A 16,769-nucleotide genomic window follows, 5' to 3' on the forward strand; every position below is an offset into this window, starting at 1 on the left:
CTCACTCTTAGCCTGCATGTGATGGGGAGCCAAGAGGCAGAAGTGGTCCCACTGAAGGGACCAGCCCTTCTCGTGCTCACACTCCAGGGCTGAGCACTCCAGCTGCAGCAAGGCAAGAGGTGGGCAGAGTATTTGCATTAATGCAGTGCTGTCACAGAGCTAATGTGCTCTGCCTGGCATCATGCACAGGGTTGCAAATGTGTAACAGAGAGCCCCATGAGCCTTCTAGCTCAGATCTGGAGAAAAAACATCAGCTTGCCCAGGCTGATGTTTAATCAGAGAATATTCTGAGTTGGAAGTGACCCATGGTAAGGCCATGGGCACAACTAAGTTACCCCATGCTTGATGCAGCTAGTGTTGGAAGCAGTTACTTTGTAATTTTCTGGGTAAAATAACACAGAGTATCTGACCATCACTACTGCATCCACCAACACAGGCTGTGGCATTCCCCATTAAAAAACCCAAAGGGTCAGTGTTGACTCCAGGTATGACCTGCACAACACAAGTGCTTCACCCTGCTCACTGCAGCAGTGTAGGCTGCTGGGGTGGGAGTCAGGCACTTCCTTCTTCTCCTCCCCTCTGCATGTAACTAGGGTATTTTGTCAGCTTCTGTTTAATATGCATACTTCTCCCTTGGCTCTTGCCCAGCCTCAAAGGAGTGCACAGCTTTCCTCTAGCAAGGGCTTGTCTAAACAGTGATATTCTGGCTGCTTTAACAAGTGTTGTTCAAGTGCTGAATCCCCCTAAGCCTTGTAGAGTTACATTAGTACAAACATTGCTGTTTGGGAAGCAATATCTGCTTTAAAGTACTTCACTAGGGCTGTGTACCAGGTGTCCATGGCAGCAGCACCATGGAACAAGAGAGTGGTTTAAGCTTGCTGTATAAGACTTTTTAAAAAGCAAACCTGGTTGTTGATGGTTTTATAGAAGCTTCAATACTTGAGGGGGAAAAGTTGGTGGTAGGGCAGTTGACGTTCAAGCATACGTCAAACTACTTAAGTATTTCCTGATAAGTTTCTTTTTGCAGTGGGCTGGAAGGGGCCAGGATGTTTAGTGATGTCTTGCTGGTCTTGAGTGACCTGGTCCTTTTCCTGGCACACATCTCCTTGCCTGAGGTCTGCAGTGTTGTAGACGTTCCTCCTGTACAGTTTGGTTGCTATAAACTCTATTTACTTGCTGAGACATTAGGACTTGCTACACCAGAGCACCTCTACCAGAGTAATAATGCTGACACAGCCTCAAAGCACTATAGCAACCATGCCCTCAGCTGCTCCACACAGTCTCTGTATCTGAGGAAGCTGTGGTAAAGAAAGGCGTCTGTAGCTGTGTCTGCAGCAAAGTTTCTGCAAACACAGGTGTCTCGGTCCTCTGCTGTTTTCTTTCACACCCTTTGCTGAGCCTGTGCTCTAGGAGCAGCTTGAGGAGCTCCCCCTTCCATCTGGAGGGTGTTTATTATCCCCTGCTGTGCTGGCAAAGTTGTGGGGTTTTGTGCTGAAGCCCACACCGGATTAGCTGGATCACCACCCCCAGGCAGGTGAGCTGGCCTCTTTCGCTTCCCTTTGGTTTCACTTGCAGAACTAAAGGGGTTTTATTTCCCTTTCTGCCAAGTAGGTGTCCCTCATGCCCCCACACCTTTGTATTACTGAGCTTGTCCACAAACTCAAATTTTCTGCTGATTTATTCCCTCTTTTATTCATTATTTGCTTCGGATCACTGCCCTCCTTACAACTGTCCGCAGGCCCATCTCCTTGGAAACAGCAAAACTTGTTTATGTGAAAGTAATAAGGAAAGTAATTGGTGTGTAGCTGTGCAGGCATGCAGGGGAGCCATGTTCCACTGGAAGACGTTGGAAAACTGAGTCTCCACTTACGCTGACTGCCAGAAGGTTGGATAGTGTGAGCAAAAACCATCTTCTTCCTCTCCTGTTTCCAGAGTTGCTTTTTATTCACAGCAGTGGTAGGAAACTTCTGTCCTGTGCATATGCTCATCTTTATGGACTTGTTTTGCTCGTCTTTTTCATCACCAATGTGAAAGCGTTAAATAGCAGCTGGAAAATTTTTAAGTCTTGCTTATCTCTTAATTACTGGAACTCCATGCTGATGCACTAGGCCATGCCAGGACCAACTCCTGTCTTGTTTTCGTCCTGACCACCTCTGTGGCCACAGGACCTTCTCATCCATGTTTTGAGGTTTCTGCTGCTCCCTGCTTTGTGCCTTTCACTGCCATTGCCCCTTGTGCTGTTGGACGTGGTCAATAGACCTGGCCAGCTGTTAAGGTCAGGTGTCCCTGGATGGTCTTTTCCAGTCCTACTGAGGTAGAAAGGCCTGTAAACAGCTTTTGTGGCCGTAAACGTGGTGGGGGTCACCAGATGGGACCTCTTCCAAGTGATGGTGGGAACCTGGCTGTCTGCTGCTGCCAGCCCAGTGCCGAGAGCTTGTGGCCTGGCTTGAGTAGGATGGCAGCAGGAGGAGTCTTTGGAAAAGACCTGTGGCACAAGGGTAGCTGGGATAGATTTCCTCTTTGGGTCCAGGGGGACTGCTCTGAATGCTGTGACCTCGGGAGTGTTAGCACACAAAAGTGGTGATGGTTGGGAGTCCCCAAGTCAAACAAGCCCTGGTGAACAAATGCTCATGTTGACATCTCTGTGATGACAGTTTGGAGGAAGAAAGAAGGATTTCTGCATGCCTTCAGTTTAGTGCATACCTTGAAGAGACAGTGTGGCCTGAAGATGATTTTTTTTTTGTTTTTTATAGAATCTTTGGAACAGACTGTAAGAGTTGTAAGTGCTCCTAGAAACTTCTTTTGTTATTGAAAACTCTTTTTAATGTTTGTCACCCAGTATGAATGGTTTCTCCTGGGGTGTGCTTCATCAGCAGGCTCTAGTCTTGGTTTGTTTCTTCCTCGTGTTACCAGATACCTCTTCTGGCTGATTTTCTTGGGGTCTAACCTCTGCAAATAGGCTTACCCAAGCAGGAAGACTCTTGCAGTTGCATGCCTTGGATTTTAAACACAAGTGATACACAATCATTTGTTATATCGCTGAACCTTCAAATAAGCTGTTTTTCTATTAGCTGAAGCTGTATAGGCTCTTCATTTCTTACAATGTATCAAGTGAAATGCTTTATTCTACTTTGATAGGTAACTGCAGGATGATTTCAAACTTGCTTTAACTTCCTAGAGGTTGTATTAGCCTAAAGCACTTTCTGCACATTTCACTGTCCCTGTCTTGAGTACCCAGAAAAATTGCGATTTGACAGGGTGTGAACTGTCTTCAAATGTGCTTCTCATAATACAAGGAATGTGAAATGATGGAACAGAAAGGAAGTGAAGAAACAGGACTTAATACATGCACCTGATAATGGAGATAATACTGGGGATATTGCATATTAAATATCCTCCTGTTATCTCAGCACTAAATGTGGAGAACTGTATCTTTGTTATGTAACAATGGTAAATTACTTACCATATGTAATTTGAGTTTATGTCCAAAAAGATGGCAAGAAGAGCACTAAGGAGGCTGCAAATGGAAACAGGCTGTAAAACCTGGAATGCTTGCTCTGTAGGGAGCACTTAAAGTCAAGACACTGAAGTCTTTAAAACAGTTAGTAGAAAATGCTCTTAATACTTGGACTTTAAAAGGACAAAAATCAGCATAAGTTATTGGAAATCACCTAGAAAAACCTTTGAAAAATTTGGTCGGTTAAAGGAAGCTATGTTTAGTGTTATGAAAGACATTGCTTTGGAATTGCATTGAAAGACAGGGTTCTTCTGGTGGGGTGTGGGTATTATTAATATTGTTGTTGTTATTATCACTACTATTATTGTTTTGATATACATGATCTGGTTTGATGTAAACAGAGCCAGGGACAGCCCAGCGACGTACTTTCGAAAAAGAGTGTTAAAGAAATAATGTCATTAAATGGCTCTCTTTCCACAGGCTATGGATTCTGAATCAAAGAACAGTTTCATAGGAAGCTTTCTTCAGCCACCAGATTGGATGCTTCCTGCTGCCTTTATTTATACAAAATCAAAGAAGTTGGCAGCTGCTGCTGGTGACAGGCCTTCTTTCCCAAATAACCAAGGTATAGCCAAAATATGTCCTTAAAATGGTCTTTCTAATTGTTCCATGTGAAATCTCTTGAGCAAACTCCCCATCCTATTTGACTGAGTTCAATGACTTGCTGCAGTTATCAGTCTGACATTGAGACAGGATGTATATGTGTCCTGAGGGAGTAGTCTCCCTGAAGTCATACATCTAGAATGGAAACCTCTGTGAGTCTTCTAACATCCTTGTAAACTTTGGCTTTGAAATTTGTTTAACTTAAAATTGTCAGACTTCCTCTGAAAGCAAAGGAGAATGCTTCAAACTCAGTAGAAGTAGTTAATGACTTCAAATACAGTAAAAAAAAAGATCATTAGTATGGTACACTGACATGAAACTGACTTTGCATAGTGCTATTTGACTCCTTCCAGCTTAAAATCACTTCTAAGGAGTTGGTTTTTTGGTTTGGGGTTTTTTTTGGGGGGGGAGGGTTGTGTGGTATGTTTCCTTGGGAGAACTTCTGAACAATTCAGACTACCAGGAAAGTTAGCATGAAAGTTAGTCCATATGAAATACGGTTGTCATGTGCCTTAATGGGTGACTGCTCCCTGGAGCTCAACAAGGCAAAATGCTCAGTGGCTTAACAGATCTGGAGAGCCTGGGGAATCTTAAGGATACTCATACGTGGATTTATCGTGGACAACTTTGCTACATTGCACAGACACAGCCTATGAGTGGTCATTTTTCTTCACCTGAAAAATCTGTGATTTCTGTACTGATCTTATGTCATACAGAGTTTGGGCTTTTTTTGTGATTGTGATTAGAGTGATCAGTTTAGTGCTATGTAGCTAAGTGGTTAAGGAAATGTTTGGCATACCAATAGAAAGATGGAAAAAGTGGTCCCACTTTATCCTTCTGCTTTCTGGTGTTTGCTTTTTGGGTTTTTTTTAGTTTGTTTGATGTTTGTTTGGTTTTTGCTGTTGTGTGGTTTTGTTTGGTTTGACTGGGTTTTTTTAGTTGTGGGGTTTTTGGTGTGTTTTTGTGGTTTTGGTTGGGTTTTTGTTTTGGTTTGGTTTTTTAATGGATCTGTGATAAGATGGTGAAAGTCGTTAAGGAGGTAGCAATATTCGGTGGTATTCTTTTGATGAGAGAGTTTGGAATAGAGAAACTGTCAGTTATAAAATGTCAGAAAATAAGCTTGACTTGTTACAGAACATGTCTTAGGCTTCCACAGGTGTGTATGCTTTAGGGAGAGCTTGCAGACTTTCTTGTAGCTGAAACTGCGGCTTGTATTTTTGGTATAATTTGACACATTTGAGACTGAAAGCAAAATCTTTCAGACTTGTTTCTATGATTTAAAGAATCATCAAATACAAGATACTAGATATTGAAACATTGCCTTTTGAAACAATAAAGTATTTAACAATGTATCCTTTGCTAAATTGTCCTTTGTATCTAGTTTCTCTCTCTTTTTAATCTGTCCAGACCAGTTGCCTTACATCAAAACTTGGATACTTGTGTTCTCTGCTTCTATTTAAAGAGAGTTCTCAGGGTTTATTATATTCTATTAGCCATGATTCCTTTGTGCTTGCTGCCATTTGGAGTCAAAATAGTTTTGCTCATAGGGCCAGAGCTTCATACCTCAGTTATGCAGGAAACATGTCTATTTTCTCCCATATAAGTTCTACATTATGTTAGTGTACAGCTGGGGAAGGTAGTTAATTTTAGGAGTGATCCTAGGAAGATAATTAAGGTATTATATTGTAACATGAAATGTTTTCTAATAATGATAATCATCATTAAAATACTATTACTTAAGATGCAGCTGTTGTGTTGTTTACTAGCTGTAGTGGCAGCCCTGAAAGCTCTGCAAGAAAAAATCCACCGTCTAGAGCTGGAGAAGTCGCAGGCTGAAGATAAACTGTGCAGCCTCTCCAGAGCAGCTGCTCAGTACAAGAAGGTCTTAGAGCACAAATCCTATGAGAAGGACACAGCACATCAGGAGCTGATGCAACAGAGGAAAGGTATTTCTTCTGAGTGATAAGGTATAGCCACAGCAACACTGAGGAGTGTTGCTCCAGGGAGTGTTTTGCTTTGAAAACCTGCTAATTATCGGAGCCCCCTTTCGTTCTTTGCTTCAGAACTGAGGAGGGATGGGACCTTGATAACTGTGGATCAAGCTGAGATATTTTTACATATAGTAACTGAGTATTGCATAAGCCATAAAGGAATTTTAAAGACTAAGCATGTTTCAGGTGGCATGTTTAACTCCTACAATAAGCAAGCTGCTGCTTACATAACACTGCTAACTTGAGAAAAGATAGAGGAAGAGAAGATTCTCCTCTCTTAGATTATGGTTAGGTATCTGCTGATACAAATCAAAGTAACTGCAGTGCTTGTGCCTTTGGAATTCAAATTAGGCACTAGCTTTGAAAAAACATTTTGATTTTCATGTCTTATATATGAAATGCATTTTAACCACATGACCTGTTCAGACTAACAAAACTGTTCTTGCCTGTTTTGAAGACAGAGAATTTCCCAATGAAATGACAGTCTGGCTAAATGTGTAGCTCCCTTTGCTGTGTTTTGTTTCTGAGTGTTTTGTTTCTCTCTGTAGATGCAAGTATGCAGTTAAATGCAGCACAATCCCGCTGCTCCCTGCTGGAGAAACAGCTGGATTACATGAGAAAAATGGTTTCCAGTGCAGAACTGGAAAAGAAAATGATTTTAGAACAACAGGTGAAGCCCTTTAACATAATAACAAAGTAATGATGTAGTTCAAAAGTATAGAAATGTGCAGGATCTGAGGTCTTTTGTGGCCACTGTGTTTCCTCAGCTTTACTTAAGCTGCTAGCAAACAGAAGCAATTTAGTGTATGGCTGATGACAACCATTGAATGAATTGTATGAAAAGCTCCCTGGGTGGAACTCCTAATGAGCAAAACCATGCTAGTACTTGCACACTTGGTAGACAAAAAAGCTGCTGGAAGCTTAAGTCGTCTTTGTCTGCCTGGTATTTTTTCATCACTTTGCAATTTAAAAAATATGGAATTTAAACAAATTAAACACCTTTACTCTGGCGCAGGGTGGTTTGGTGGTTTTTTGCTGTCTGAAACAATTTCAGTCAGTTGCCAGCTCCATTCTTGCTTATTTTTTCCAGGCTCAGCTTCAGAAGGAGGAAGATCAGAACCGGTTGGAACTGCATGCAAAACTTGAAAAGCTTGAAATGCTAGAAAAAGAGTGTCTTAAACTTACTGCTACTCAGAGAATTGCTGAAGTAAGCATGCATGGAATGACAGTCTCAAAAGTCATTTGGTGTCATTTTGTGGCATACTATTAATAGTACTAAGTTTTGCAAAAGTTACCTCTGTTAAAGCATACCTGACTAAATGCCACCTTGGCTTCAATGCATGAGTCTTTTCTCAGTCTGGACTTGAAAAATTCCTACAGTCCAATTTTGTCCCCACGTTACAACTGTGAGCTCCTCCAGACTTCCAATTCAGCATGACAAATTGAAGTGGGACTAATCATTCTTGCCTTCAAATTCAGGACAAGATCAAACACTTAGAAGAAAAGCTGTGTAAAGAAGAGCATCAGCGTAAGCTAATACAAGATAAAACTGCTCAGGTAGACTGAAAGCATTTTATTTTATCTTATTTTTTAGTACTGAAGAAAGCTATTCCCTCTGTTCAAAATGCCCTTCTTGTTTTATTACTTTATTATTTTAACTCCTCATGTTTATTACCCAGGAAGTACTCCTGAAATACTACCTAGTTATAAGCTACATATTAGAAAGCTGTCCAGGTGTTTTGCGTATCTCAGTGAAAAGAGATTCTGCTCGGGTTTGTATTGGTGATGTAGTTCATCAGCATCAACACTGTCCTAAGTGAGCCAGGTAGAAAATTAATTTTTAGAAAATCTGTAACTGAATTAGGTTAACCTAATTTTCAGTAGTTTGAAAGTGGTAACATACAGAACTTCAAGTGAGGGTGGTTATTGTGTTTTTTTGTTAAGATCTGTAGAAATCTAATACATAGGGCTGTACTTGGAAAAACTTTCATCAATGATATGTTGTTCATTAAATGAGATCTTGTATAATTCATTATTCTGTGAAGCTATAATCAGTTTGTTAGGCCAGCATCCATCTGAGAGAGGAGTATTTGCCAAAGAGAGCAAAATGATGAAACCTTTTGTTAAAGGGGCAAGGTAGTCATGTTCCAAACTTCACTTTGTGCATGAGTAGCAGCCAGCTTGAAAGAGGCCAGTTGTGGGGGAATTCCATTGGGGTGGAGTGGGGGCTGCAGTGCTGAAGAGTAATATTGGAAGAACGTAAACCAAGCTGATTCATCACTGCTGTCAGCTCTTATACCTCCTCCAAGGATGATGGGTTTTCATCAATCCAGGAAGCTTTAAATAACATGCAGATTTGTAGCCCAGATGTCTGACCACCTCCAGAATCCAGCAGAATGATACCTGTAGTTGAAAACCTGTAGTTTTTTTTTTGGTTTCTTGCTTAGAGTGCTTGCTGTTGCAGAGCAAAAGGCCTAGTACAGAGATTTTGTCTTCTGAGAAACATGGTAAGAATGCCTGTTCCAGAGCAGATAGTCTAAACATTTGCTCAAGAAAGGACTTAGATGCAGTAAACTGAGTCCTAAAGTAGTGTTAGTACCATCTTAATACACTGCAGGATGGATTTAGGTCTATTGGATTGGATCTGGGCTGGGAAGCACAGGGTGTGGTGTGGTTCACTTCCTCTTGATGACGTAGAAGCTGGAATATTCTCACTTTAGTGGTGGACCTCCAGTTGCTTAGCTGGAACTGTCACATGTACCAAAACAAAGTCCTTGTCCTGTGTTTAATTGGGAATGATTATCATCCTGTTTATCATGGGCCTTGATAGCAACTTTGAACCACTGAGCAATACAAGGATTGTCCAGCAGGTTTGACCTCAATGTAACATACGCAGGCTTAGTTCTCTCTGTGCCCAGATTGTAAGAGCCAAGTGTTCATATAATTTGGATTTTATGATCAGATCCTCAGCATGTGGCAGGATTGGCTTATCTCAGTTGCTGGTTGTCACAGTGGAAAAATACAGCTGCTGCTGCAGCTGAATATGAAAACGAGGAATACTAAGACAGGGCTGCAAGATCTGCCTCATACCCTGCTTTCCTAGTAATCTGTTCAGTTTTTGAGAGTTGCTTATGCCTTCCAAGCAGGACAATTAATAGTGCCCTTAATTGGTTCTTATCCATGCATGAGAGAGAGAATTAATTAGACCTTGCTATTTCATACTTCTAATATTACATTAAATGACTGCTTTCTTTTTGCTTATTGCCACAGCTTCAAACAGGATTTGATATAAACAGAAATTTGATGTCTTCAGTAACATCTCAATATGAACCTGAAAAGGAAAATGGGAAGAACAAAAAACTTAGGAAGGTAATATGGAAATTTTTATTACCATACTGTTGCTGGTAGCATCTGACCCACACAGAGACTGAAATTTGTGAAAAATGATGATGTAAGAGGCACTTGATTCGTCTGCTGCACTTTATTCCACTTCTAAAGTGACAAACAGTTCTAAATAACTCTTTTCCCTTATTTTTTTTTTTTCTTTCCTTCATTAATTAAAATGGTACTGGGGCTAGTAGGACATCACTGAAAAACATTCCCTTGACGGTTACCTCTGTTGAAGTTTTGCTGTCATCTCCTATGTCCTGTTTTAGCTGCTTTTCAGTTTATCTGGCAAAATTAGTTTCCAAAGGAGTTTTAGCCCAGCATCTTAAGATGGTGTGTTTTGGGGGGATTACTGAAAACAAGAGAATTTATTTTGCAACATATATTACATATCAGTCAGAATTTTGCAATTATGGTTTTGAAAACTTAAGTAAACAAGGTTCAATTCGTGTAATGTTAGTATAATTGTTAAACAATCTCCAACACGCATATGGAATAAAATTTACTTGTGTCAGCTATTGGAAAGCTTTACTTGTTACACATACAGGAGGGAATTTAAAAAAAAAAAAAAAAAACCAGAAGAAAACTGAGGCGATGCATTTAGCTGAATTTTACTTACTAAAAAAAAGTTTGTCCTCTTAAGTCAGCAGATTGGAATTTCTTGTCTTACATTTTCTTATGGCAGAGAAATCCTGCAGTGAAGAAAACGCAGCTTTCACAGTTACATGTAAAGGCTGGTGAACTACCTTTTGTGGCTGGGAAGGTAGGTGAAAACCACTTCTCACTGAAGTGACATCTACAGTTTGAGTAAGGCTGTGTAGTTGTTAATTACTTCTGTAAGCCACTGATAATTGTTCTTTAAGTCTGTTAGCTCCAGCCATTCTGTTGCTGCAAACGTACAAAGTGTGTTGCACATCATGAAGCATCACAATCCATGTATCTCATTGCGAAGACAAGGAGGAGCTACAGCTGGGATTTCAGGACACAGTGCACTCTCAAAATCTATATCCTCTTGTGCCATATCACCCACTGCCTCCAGAAGCTTTTCAGACCTTCTGTTGGCCTTAGAAGATGAGCTGGGCCAAATGAGCTGGTGAGTACCTGTCATTGGTGTTGTGAGTGTGACTTCAGCGGTAGCCCTGAGAAGCGATGGGGTGCTATAGCTGAGCCTAGCCTGTTTTAGCTATAGCACTACTTGTTGACAGACTGACCTGAGCAGGCTTGACTGGTAGGATTTTTCTCATTCAAAAAATTCTTTTCTGTCCTTGTCTTTCACTGGTCTTGTTTTTCTGCTTCCACATCCTGTATTTAAACAAGCTGCTACTGAAGTAGCAGCTGCAGCAAATGAAAAGCCTTTCAAACCTCTGCTTTTTTAAACATATTCTGAGATGTACAGAGTAAACCAAACTTCTTCTCCTGGGGAAGGCTGCAAAGATGGTGCTGATATTGAGTAGGCCCACAGGATGCAGTAAGTCTGGGTGGTGGAATGGGTTAGTACAGCTCTGACATGAACAGTCCTGTCACAACAACTCTCCTGTTCCTTTGTACTCACTCTTTGCTCTTTTCTTACCAGTGTACCTGCTGAGACTTTGTGCTGAGTCAGTCTGGTGCTCATACCCTTTGCTTGTTGATAGCAGGAGAACTTGCTGGTCCTGTAAAGGGGTTGTGAAAGAGGGACAGTCTCCTGCCAGAAAACGGGCAGGGTGTGGAAGAAGCTAACACTTCAGATGGGAGTGTAGGTATCTTTCTAGCCATGCAAGTAAATGTGGATGACAACCTGTTGTGTTCTTAGGCATTTTCCCATTAAGGCAGGCTTGTGGGACTGTGGACCAAAGCTCTGTAGCTGGTTGTAGCAGACATGTCAACACAGTGAGCTGTGGTTTGAACAGAGTTAGGATGTTGACACTGATTTGAAATCCTTGATGTGGTAAAATTTAAACTGGCAAGCGATCTCATGTTCAAAAAGCAATGTCTGGCTTACTCATGGGAGTTCAAGGACAGGTTTGGGGTTTTTTTTTTAATAGCAACAACCAGTTGCTTCAGTTAAACTGTCAAGGAGAAGCAGTTACTCAGAAGTCAGAAAAGAAGCTCTGACCTTTGTAAAGGGATTACTTATCGAAGAGGAGGTCAATGGCTTCAACTTCTTCAGATATCTGGGTATCGAGATCTACACAATTTCTTTTACTTAGTCTGGTTAGTTTAATTAAGCTGCCTACTTTGCTGTAAATCTTTTTGAGTATAATATTTTAATTTGAATAATTTGTCAGAAAAATTCTGACTTGAATGTACTAGTTTAAAAAATACTTTTGTGTATTACACTAAGCCTTCAAAGTCTGTGCTAAACTGGACAGGAAGTTGTATTGTATAGTTGCTGTTCACTTTCAAAAATCTCATTTTGCATGCTATTACACGTTTAGTTGTTATGCCTGTGGGAAGAGGGAGAAGTAAGATGGACATGAGCTAAAAATTAGGAATGAGAAAATCAGACTCATGGGAAAACCTTTTCCATTTCTCCTGTTAATATATTCCAGATTAATGTGTATTGTGTGAGAGTGGAAATAATGCTAAATTTCTATATTCTGCACAAAATGGCTAGGAAGTCCTGCAGGAAGAAATCCTAGAGACTATATCATGAATCCTTATATTGCTGTTCTTGTCTTTAATAGTGAGCATCAAGAACTTCTGAAGCAGATACAGGATACTCAAGACTCCCAAACTCGTGAAGACCTGGTACAGGAGCTGGATTGCCTTGTAAAACAAATGGAGATGAAAGGAAAACAAATATCCAAGCTGAAAAAGCATCAGGCTACTGTAAGAATGAAATGTAAACTCTCTAGCACTAACATTCTTGTTGAAAGGCTGCCACAACTCTGCCTCCTGTTGTCATCAGCTAGAATGTCACTGGAATGTTTTAAGCGAAGATGTACCAGGATGGGTGATTATAATTAGACTATTGGCTCATATTTTTATGCCTCCAATTTCTTCATTTGATCAAGAAAAAATGCTTACAACTGGCAGTTAGGAATATATGCTGGTGGGAAAGCTTCCTGCCCCGTGGCAGTTCGGCAGTACAGAGCCGAGTTGCACTGTCTGTCACTTCTGCTCACCGTGTTAAGACAAACTGTTGAAATTCCATTCTTTTATATCCTGTCCCTCAGGGGAACGAGAAAATGGAAGCTGTAATTCCTGTACAGACAAGATTAAGTGTCTTTTATATTACTGAAACATTGACAATTTTTTATTAACTGGTCTGTTGACCAGAGCTTCTTCAAAATCATAGCTGGGCAAGCCTTTCAGTTTTGTTTAACCCTTAAACTATCCTCATTCTGTCAGTGTTTAGTTTAGAACCATAGGTAAGAACTTTTTGTACATGCCCATATAAAATCCCTCTTCTGTAGCTGAACAGCCTAATAAGTCTTTTGTAGCAATTTGGTTTGGGCATACAATTTGGGCATTCAATCCATAGTTCTGTCTGATTTTTTTCTGTTTTTTCTCATGTTATGTTCCAAGATAAATACCTGAGAAATTGCTTATACAGGAAACAGAACAAACCTCAGCATAAGACCTTATGAAAAGAAAAGGTTGCAGTTAATTTAAATCTCACCAGTTTTATTCATATTCATTTTTGATGGATTTTACTCACTTTTTATTGTCCATGTAATTGCAAGCATAGAGGTGCATTATGTCATAACAGATTTGTCAGACTTGCATGTTAGCAATATGGACAAAGGGCATTGACTGCTGAGTCGTCACTGCCCCTCCTGGCAATGTCACCTGGTTTCTTTGATAAAACTTATGTTCTTGAAGACCCAACAGTTGTGGTGTTACTCCTTGCCTCAAAATCTTGCTGACTTCATCCTCAGGAACCTAAGACTATGAACAGCAACTGCACCTTTGTTTCTTTCTTTTGTGTATCTCTATGGCCACTGCTTGCCTTCATTTTGGGAGGATGAAGAGTAGCACATTCAATGTGGTGCAGCCGTGTTGTCACCTTTGCCTCTTTCTTACCACTGTGCAGATCTTCTGGCAAGTCCTCAATGCTCTGGTACAGCCTGGTCAGAGCACACACCTTAGGGTCATGCTGTAAATAGTAGTGTCTGTATGATTACTCTCTGTTATGCCCTGGTTATCAATACAGGCCATTCCTCTAACTCATTGGCCTGTATTTTTTTCCTGGTGCTTCTGCACACCAACATTTCCATTTGTGTTTTGTACAGGCCAATCTTAATATTTCCAATGCATATTTCTTTGTCTAGAACTTGCCATACTAAAAGTGCCATGCTAATCTCTGTGTTTCACAGTTTAATAATATGTTCTAGAATGCAATTAAAGTTAATTATTTTTAGAAATGGACTTAAAGCGTAAACTGGCATCTGGAATTCTTCCAGCCTAATTTTATCTTTGGGAAGTGACCTTTTCATGCCAAGTGCAAGTCAAGACTCATTATTTGACATTTTAAAAAGCATTCTTTAGCAGTTAACCCTATTTATTCTGTTTTCCATTTTTGTTAAGGAGGCTTCAAAATAAGCTGCTCAGATCCAGTAAATGAAAATTAACAGGATACATTTTAGAGGTTTATTGGTTGTTTGGGTTTTTTGTTAGGGTAGTACAATCTGAAATGGAAAGAGACTGGTGTAAGTATAGATTATTGAGAGATGATATTCCAGCTCTCTCAGGCAAGCCATTCGTGTGTTAGGGAGCAATGGATTCAGCAGCCAGTTGAGTGTGCGTGAGGTCAGTTTTCTGTGGTGGTTTCTGTATGGGCAAGGTCAGTTTTCTGTTACAGTGAGACAACTGTGCAAGGTTACTAAGTTTAAACTTTTCTCTTTTTTTAATGTCTCTTAGTAATCTGTAGTTTGGAGTCCAGTAGAAGTCCTGTAAGCTCTACAGCCATAGGTCTTTGGAGTATGTAACATACTAATTAGTATTTTTTTTTTCCCTAGGTGCTGAAATTAAAGAGAAAAACTCAGAAATTGAAGCAAGGGGAAACTCATGTCAAACTAAAATGTGGTGAACAAAAGGAAGCAAAGGAGATTGCAGTCTCTGTAGAGGAAAGTATGTCTAAGTCTTGTCCTGGGCAGAAAAGCAGAAGTTCTCTTCAGCTGCTAAAAGCTGTGAGGGAACTTCAGCTATCTCTGAAAAAAGATTATGTCATCTGAGAAGAATAGTTCTGAAGTTTGCTATGTTAGAAGTTTTGAAGTTGTCTGACATCTACTAAATTTTTAGTTGTACAGAATACCTTTTAAAAATAAACTGGATACAGTAGAGATGTACATTCTAAACTGCCTACTCTCCAGTAGGTCAGTTTGTTCACTTTAGAATTAGCTTTCCTGTAGCGTAGCTATAACTCAACTACACTTCCTTGTAATAAAATGTTTTAATGGACTAATGAAATGTTGTTATTTGTTAACTTGTCAAATAAAATTTTATACTTTTTTTACCCTTAAAATAGTATGTGATCTTTTTCCCCAGCTGCCAAGGAGATATTTAGAGCTTGCTTTTCCAGAGTGACTTGTGCTAGTGCTTCTGTACAAATAAAAACAAAGGTCTTCCTTTCTCTAATAACTGAAGATTCAGATCACTGTGAATGAGGCAGAAGAGGTATTGTCTCTTTATTTATATATATTTTCATAATTATTAATATTCTTACTTTATAAGCTGTATTTGCAGCCTTAGTATTAGGGGCAGCTGGGGTCTGGAAGCACAACCCATGGCTTGGTTTAGCCACAAGAATATGGGAGTGTTCTTGATACGTGCATGGGAGGGGCCACTGCCAAACACTTGATGCTTGTCTTCTCTTTAACAGAACCTGCTTCTAGCACAGTACAGTGACTGAGGAAGAGACTCTCATAGAGGAGACCTTCAGCCATGTACCTGTTACCAATCTTCTTACTTATGGATTACTTCTAGCTTAGGAAAGCACGTTGTATGCTTAAAGCTGCTTAGATAAAATTTGAAGCATGGTATTTTTTCATGGTGCAGATAGCTTTTCTGAGATAGGTTTGTGCATTTCTGGATACTGGAATCACTGGTAGTGGTAGGGATAGGGGACATAAATCTCTCTGACTCCCTCTGTACCTTGACCTGGTATTTTTGTTGACTACAGAATCCTGGGGAGAGAGTGTTATTTTTGAGCTGGAGAAGCTGGGTCCTGCCTTCACACTTGGGCAGGAGCTGTCGTGGAGGGCTACAACTTTGGGTCTGTCAACCAGGTACTGGATGGGGCAGTCTTTAAATGATGGGAGCATTGAATAGTCAGTCTTCAAAATGTGTGTGCTGACAGGGGCTGTCTAGTCCCAGAAAATCTTGTGTTTGCCTTTCTATGGGGTGAGTGGCTGGAGAGAAAGGTAAACAGGACCCTGATCCTACAGGTGTCTCAGCGTTTCTCATCTCTGCTTCACAGTGGGGCCAGCAACTGAAAAAGCTCTTGCTCAGAGCCAGGAGCTGGGATTTAAGAGGGGAAAATAGGAATTGATAATGCGATAGCTTACACTGACTGGCTGGTTACATCACCTATATTTCAACTCAAAAGATTTAAATACATTTTAATAATTCTTGTTTTGCTTTTTCTTTCCTAAGCTTTTATTTCTGTAGTGCATGTGTTTTCACACACCAAAGCAAAGTAGATGCATTTCAGCATCAGCTGAGAGATCCAAATCAGATGCAAAGAAAGTGTACCCAAAACTAGTTTTCTTGCTTGAAGAAAGGCTTAAAATTTGTTTTCGGATTGGAAGAGAGGGGTAGGGTAGGAGGTCAGGTTGTGTATTTATCTATTAGCATATTCAGTTTGAGGCAGTTGCCAGTCATGTAAAATAAATTTTCAAAGAAATACCCGTCAGAGAATAATTGTCTAGAAGCTGTACTGGGGAGGTAAGCTTGTGCACAACTGTGGTGAACTTCAACTCCATGAGAATTAGGCAGATCACAGTGAATTTTGCTGGGATTAAATGCTTCATGTCTTTATGCTCCAAAAATGTTCTGGCCTGGAACTCCATAAACGTACATTTGGAGAAAGTGCAGTGGTCAGAGCAGGCTTCTTCACAAGAACAATATGTTTTTGGCTTAGTAAGTGCTTACTCTATTCTTTTGCAAATCCTTGTTTTGATTTATATCCTGCATGTTTTTGTTTGTCTTCTCAGATGAAACTGTATATATCTCTTTTTTATTAATGGTTTGGATCTAGCTCTGCAGGGCAGCCGACAAAAACACACAGTGATCCCAAAAAAAAGACTTATCAGTTTATTTACTTGAGATCTGGATTCTTTTGTGCT

General features: G+C 40.2%; 1 protein-coding gene across 1 annotated transcript; it reads left to right on the plus strand.

Annotated features, from left to right (window-relative positions):
- Positions 1–3,869: 3,869 nt before the first annotated feature.
- CEP57L1 (centrosomal protein 57 like 1) lies at positions 3,870–14,936 on the plus strand. The gene is made up of 10 exons (XM_066315227.1): positions 3,870–4,082; positions 5,887–6,066; positions 6,660–6,781; positions 7,202–7,318; positions 7,591–7,668; positions 9,382–9,480; positions 10,184–10,261; positions 10,362–10,591; positions 12,165–12,309; positions 14,442–14,936. The coding sequence occupies exons 1-10, from the start codon at positions 3,920–3,922 to the stop codon at positions 14,655–14,657; spliced, it is 1,428 nt and encodes a 475-aa protein (XP_066171324.1). The 5' UTR covers positions 3,870–3,919; the 3' UTR covers positions 14,658–14,936.
- Positions 14,937–16,769: the final 1,833 nt, after the last annotated feature.

Source organism: Sylvia atricapilla, chromosome 3 (genome assembly GCF_009819655.1).
Source record: "Sylvia atricapilla isolate bSylAtr1 chromosome 3, bSylAtr1.pri, whole genome shotgun sequence".
In the NCBI taxonomy this organism is placed as follows: domain Eukaryota; kingdom Metazoa; phylum Chordata; class Aves; order Passeriformes; family Sylviidae; genus Sylvia; species Sylvia atricapilla.

Bases quoted from the DNA above. Each gene is read 5' to 3' on its own strand.
- CEP57L1 (XM_066315227.1), top strand. From the start codon at position 3,920: ATGGCTCTCTTTCCACAGGCTATGGATTCTGAATCAAAGAACAGTTTC. The intron at 6,067-6,659 runs GTATTTCTTCTG...TTCTCTCTGTAG, and splicing joins GCTGATGCAACAGAGGAAAG to ATGCAAGTATGCAGTTAAAT. The intron at 6,782-7,201 runs GTGAAGCCCTTT...TATTTTTTCCAG, and splicing joins AAATGATTTTAGAACAACAG to GCTCAGCTTCAGAAGGAGGA.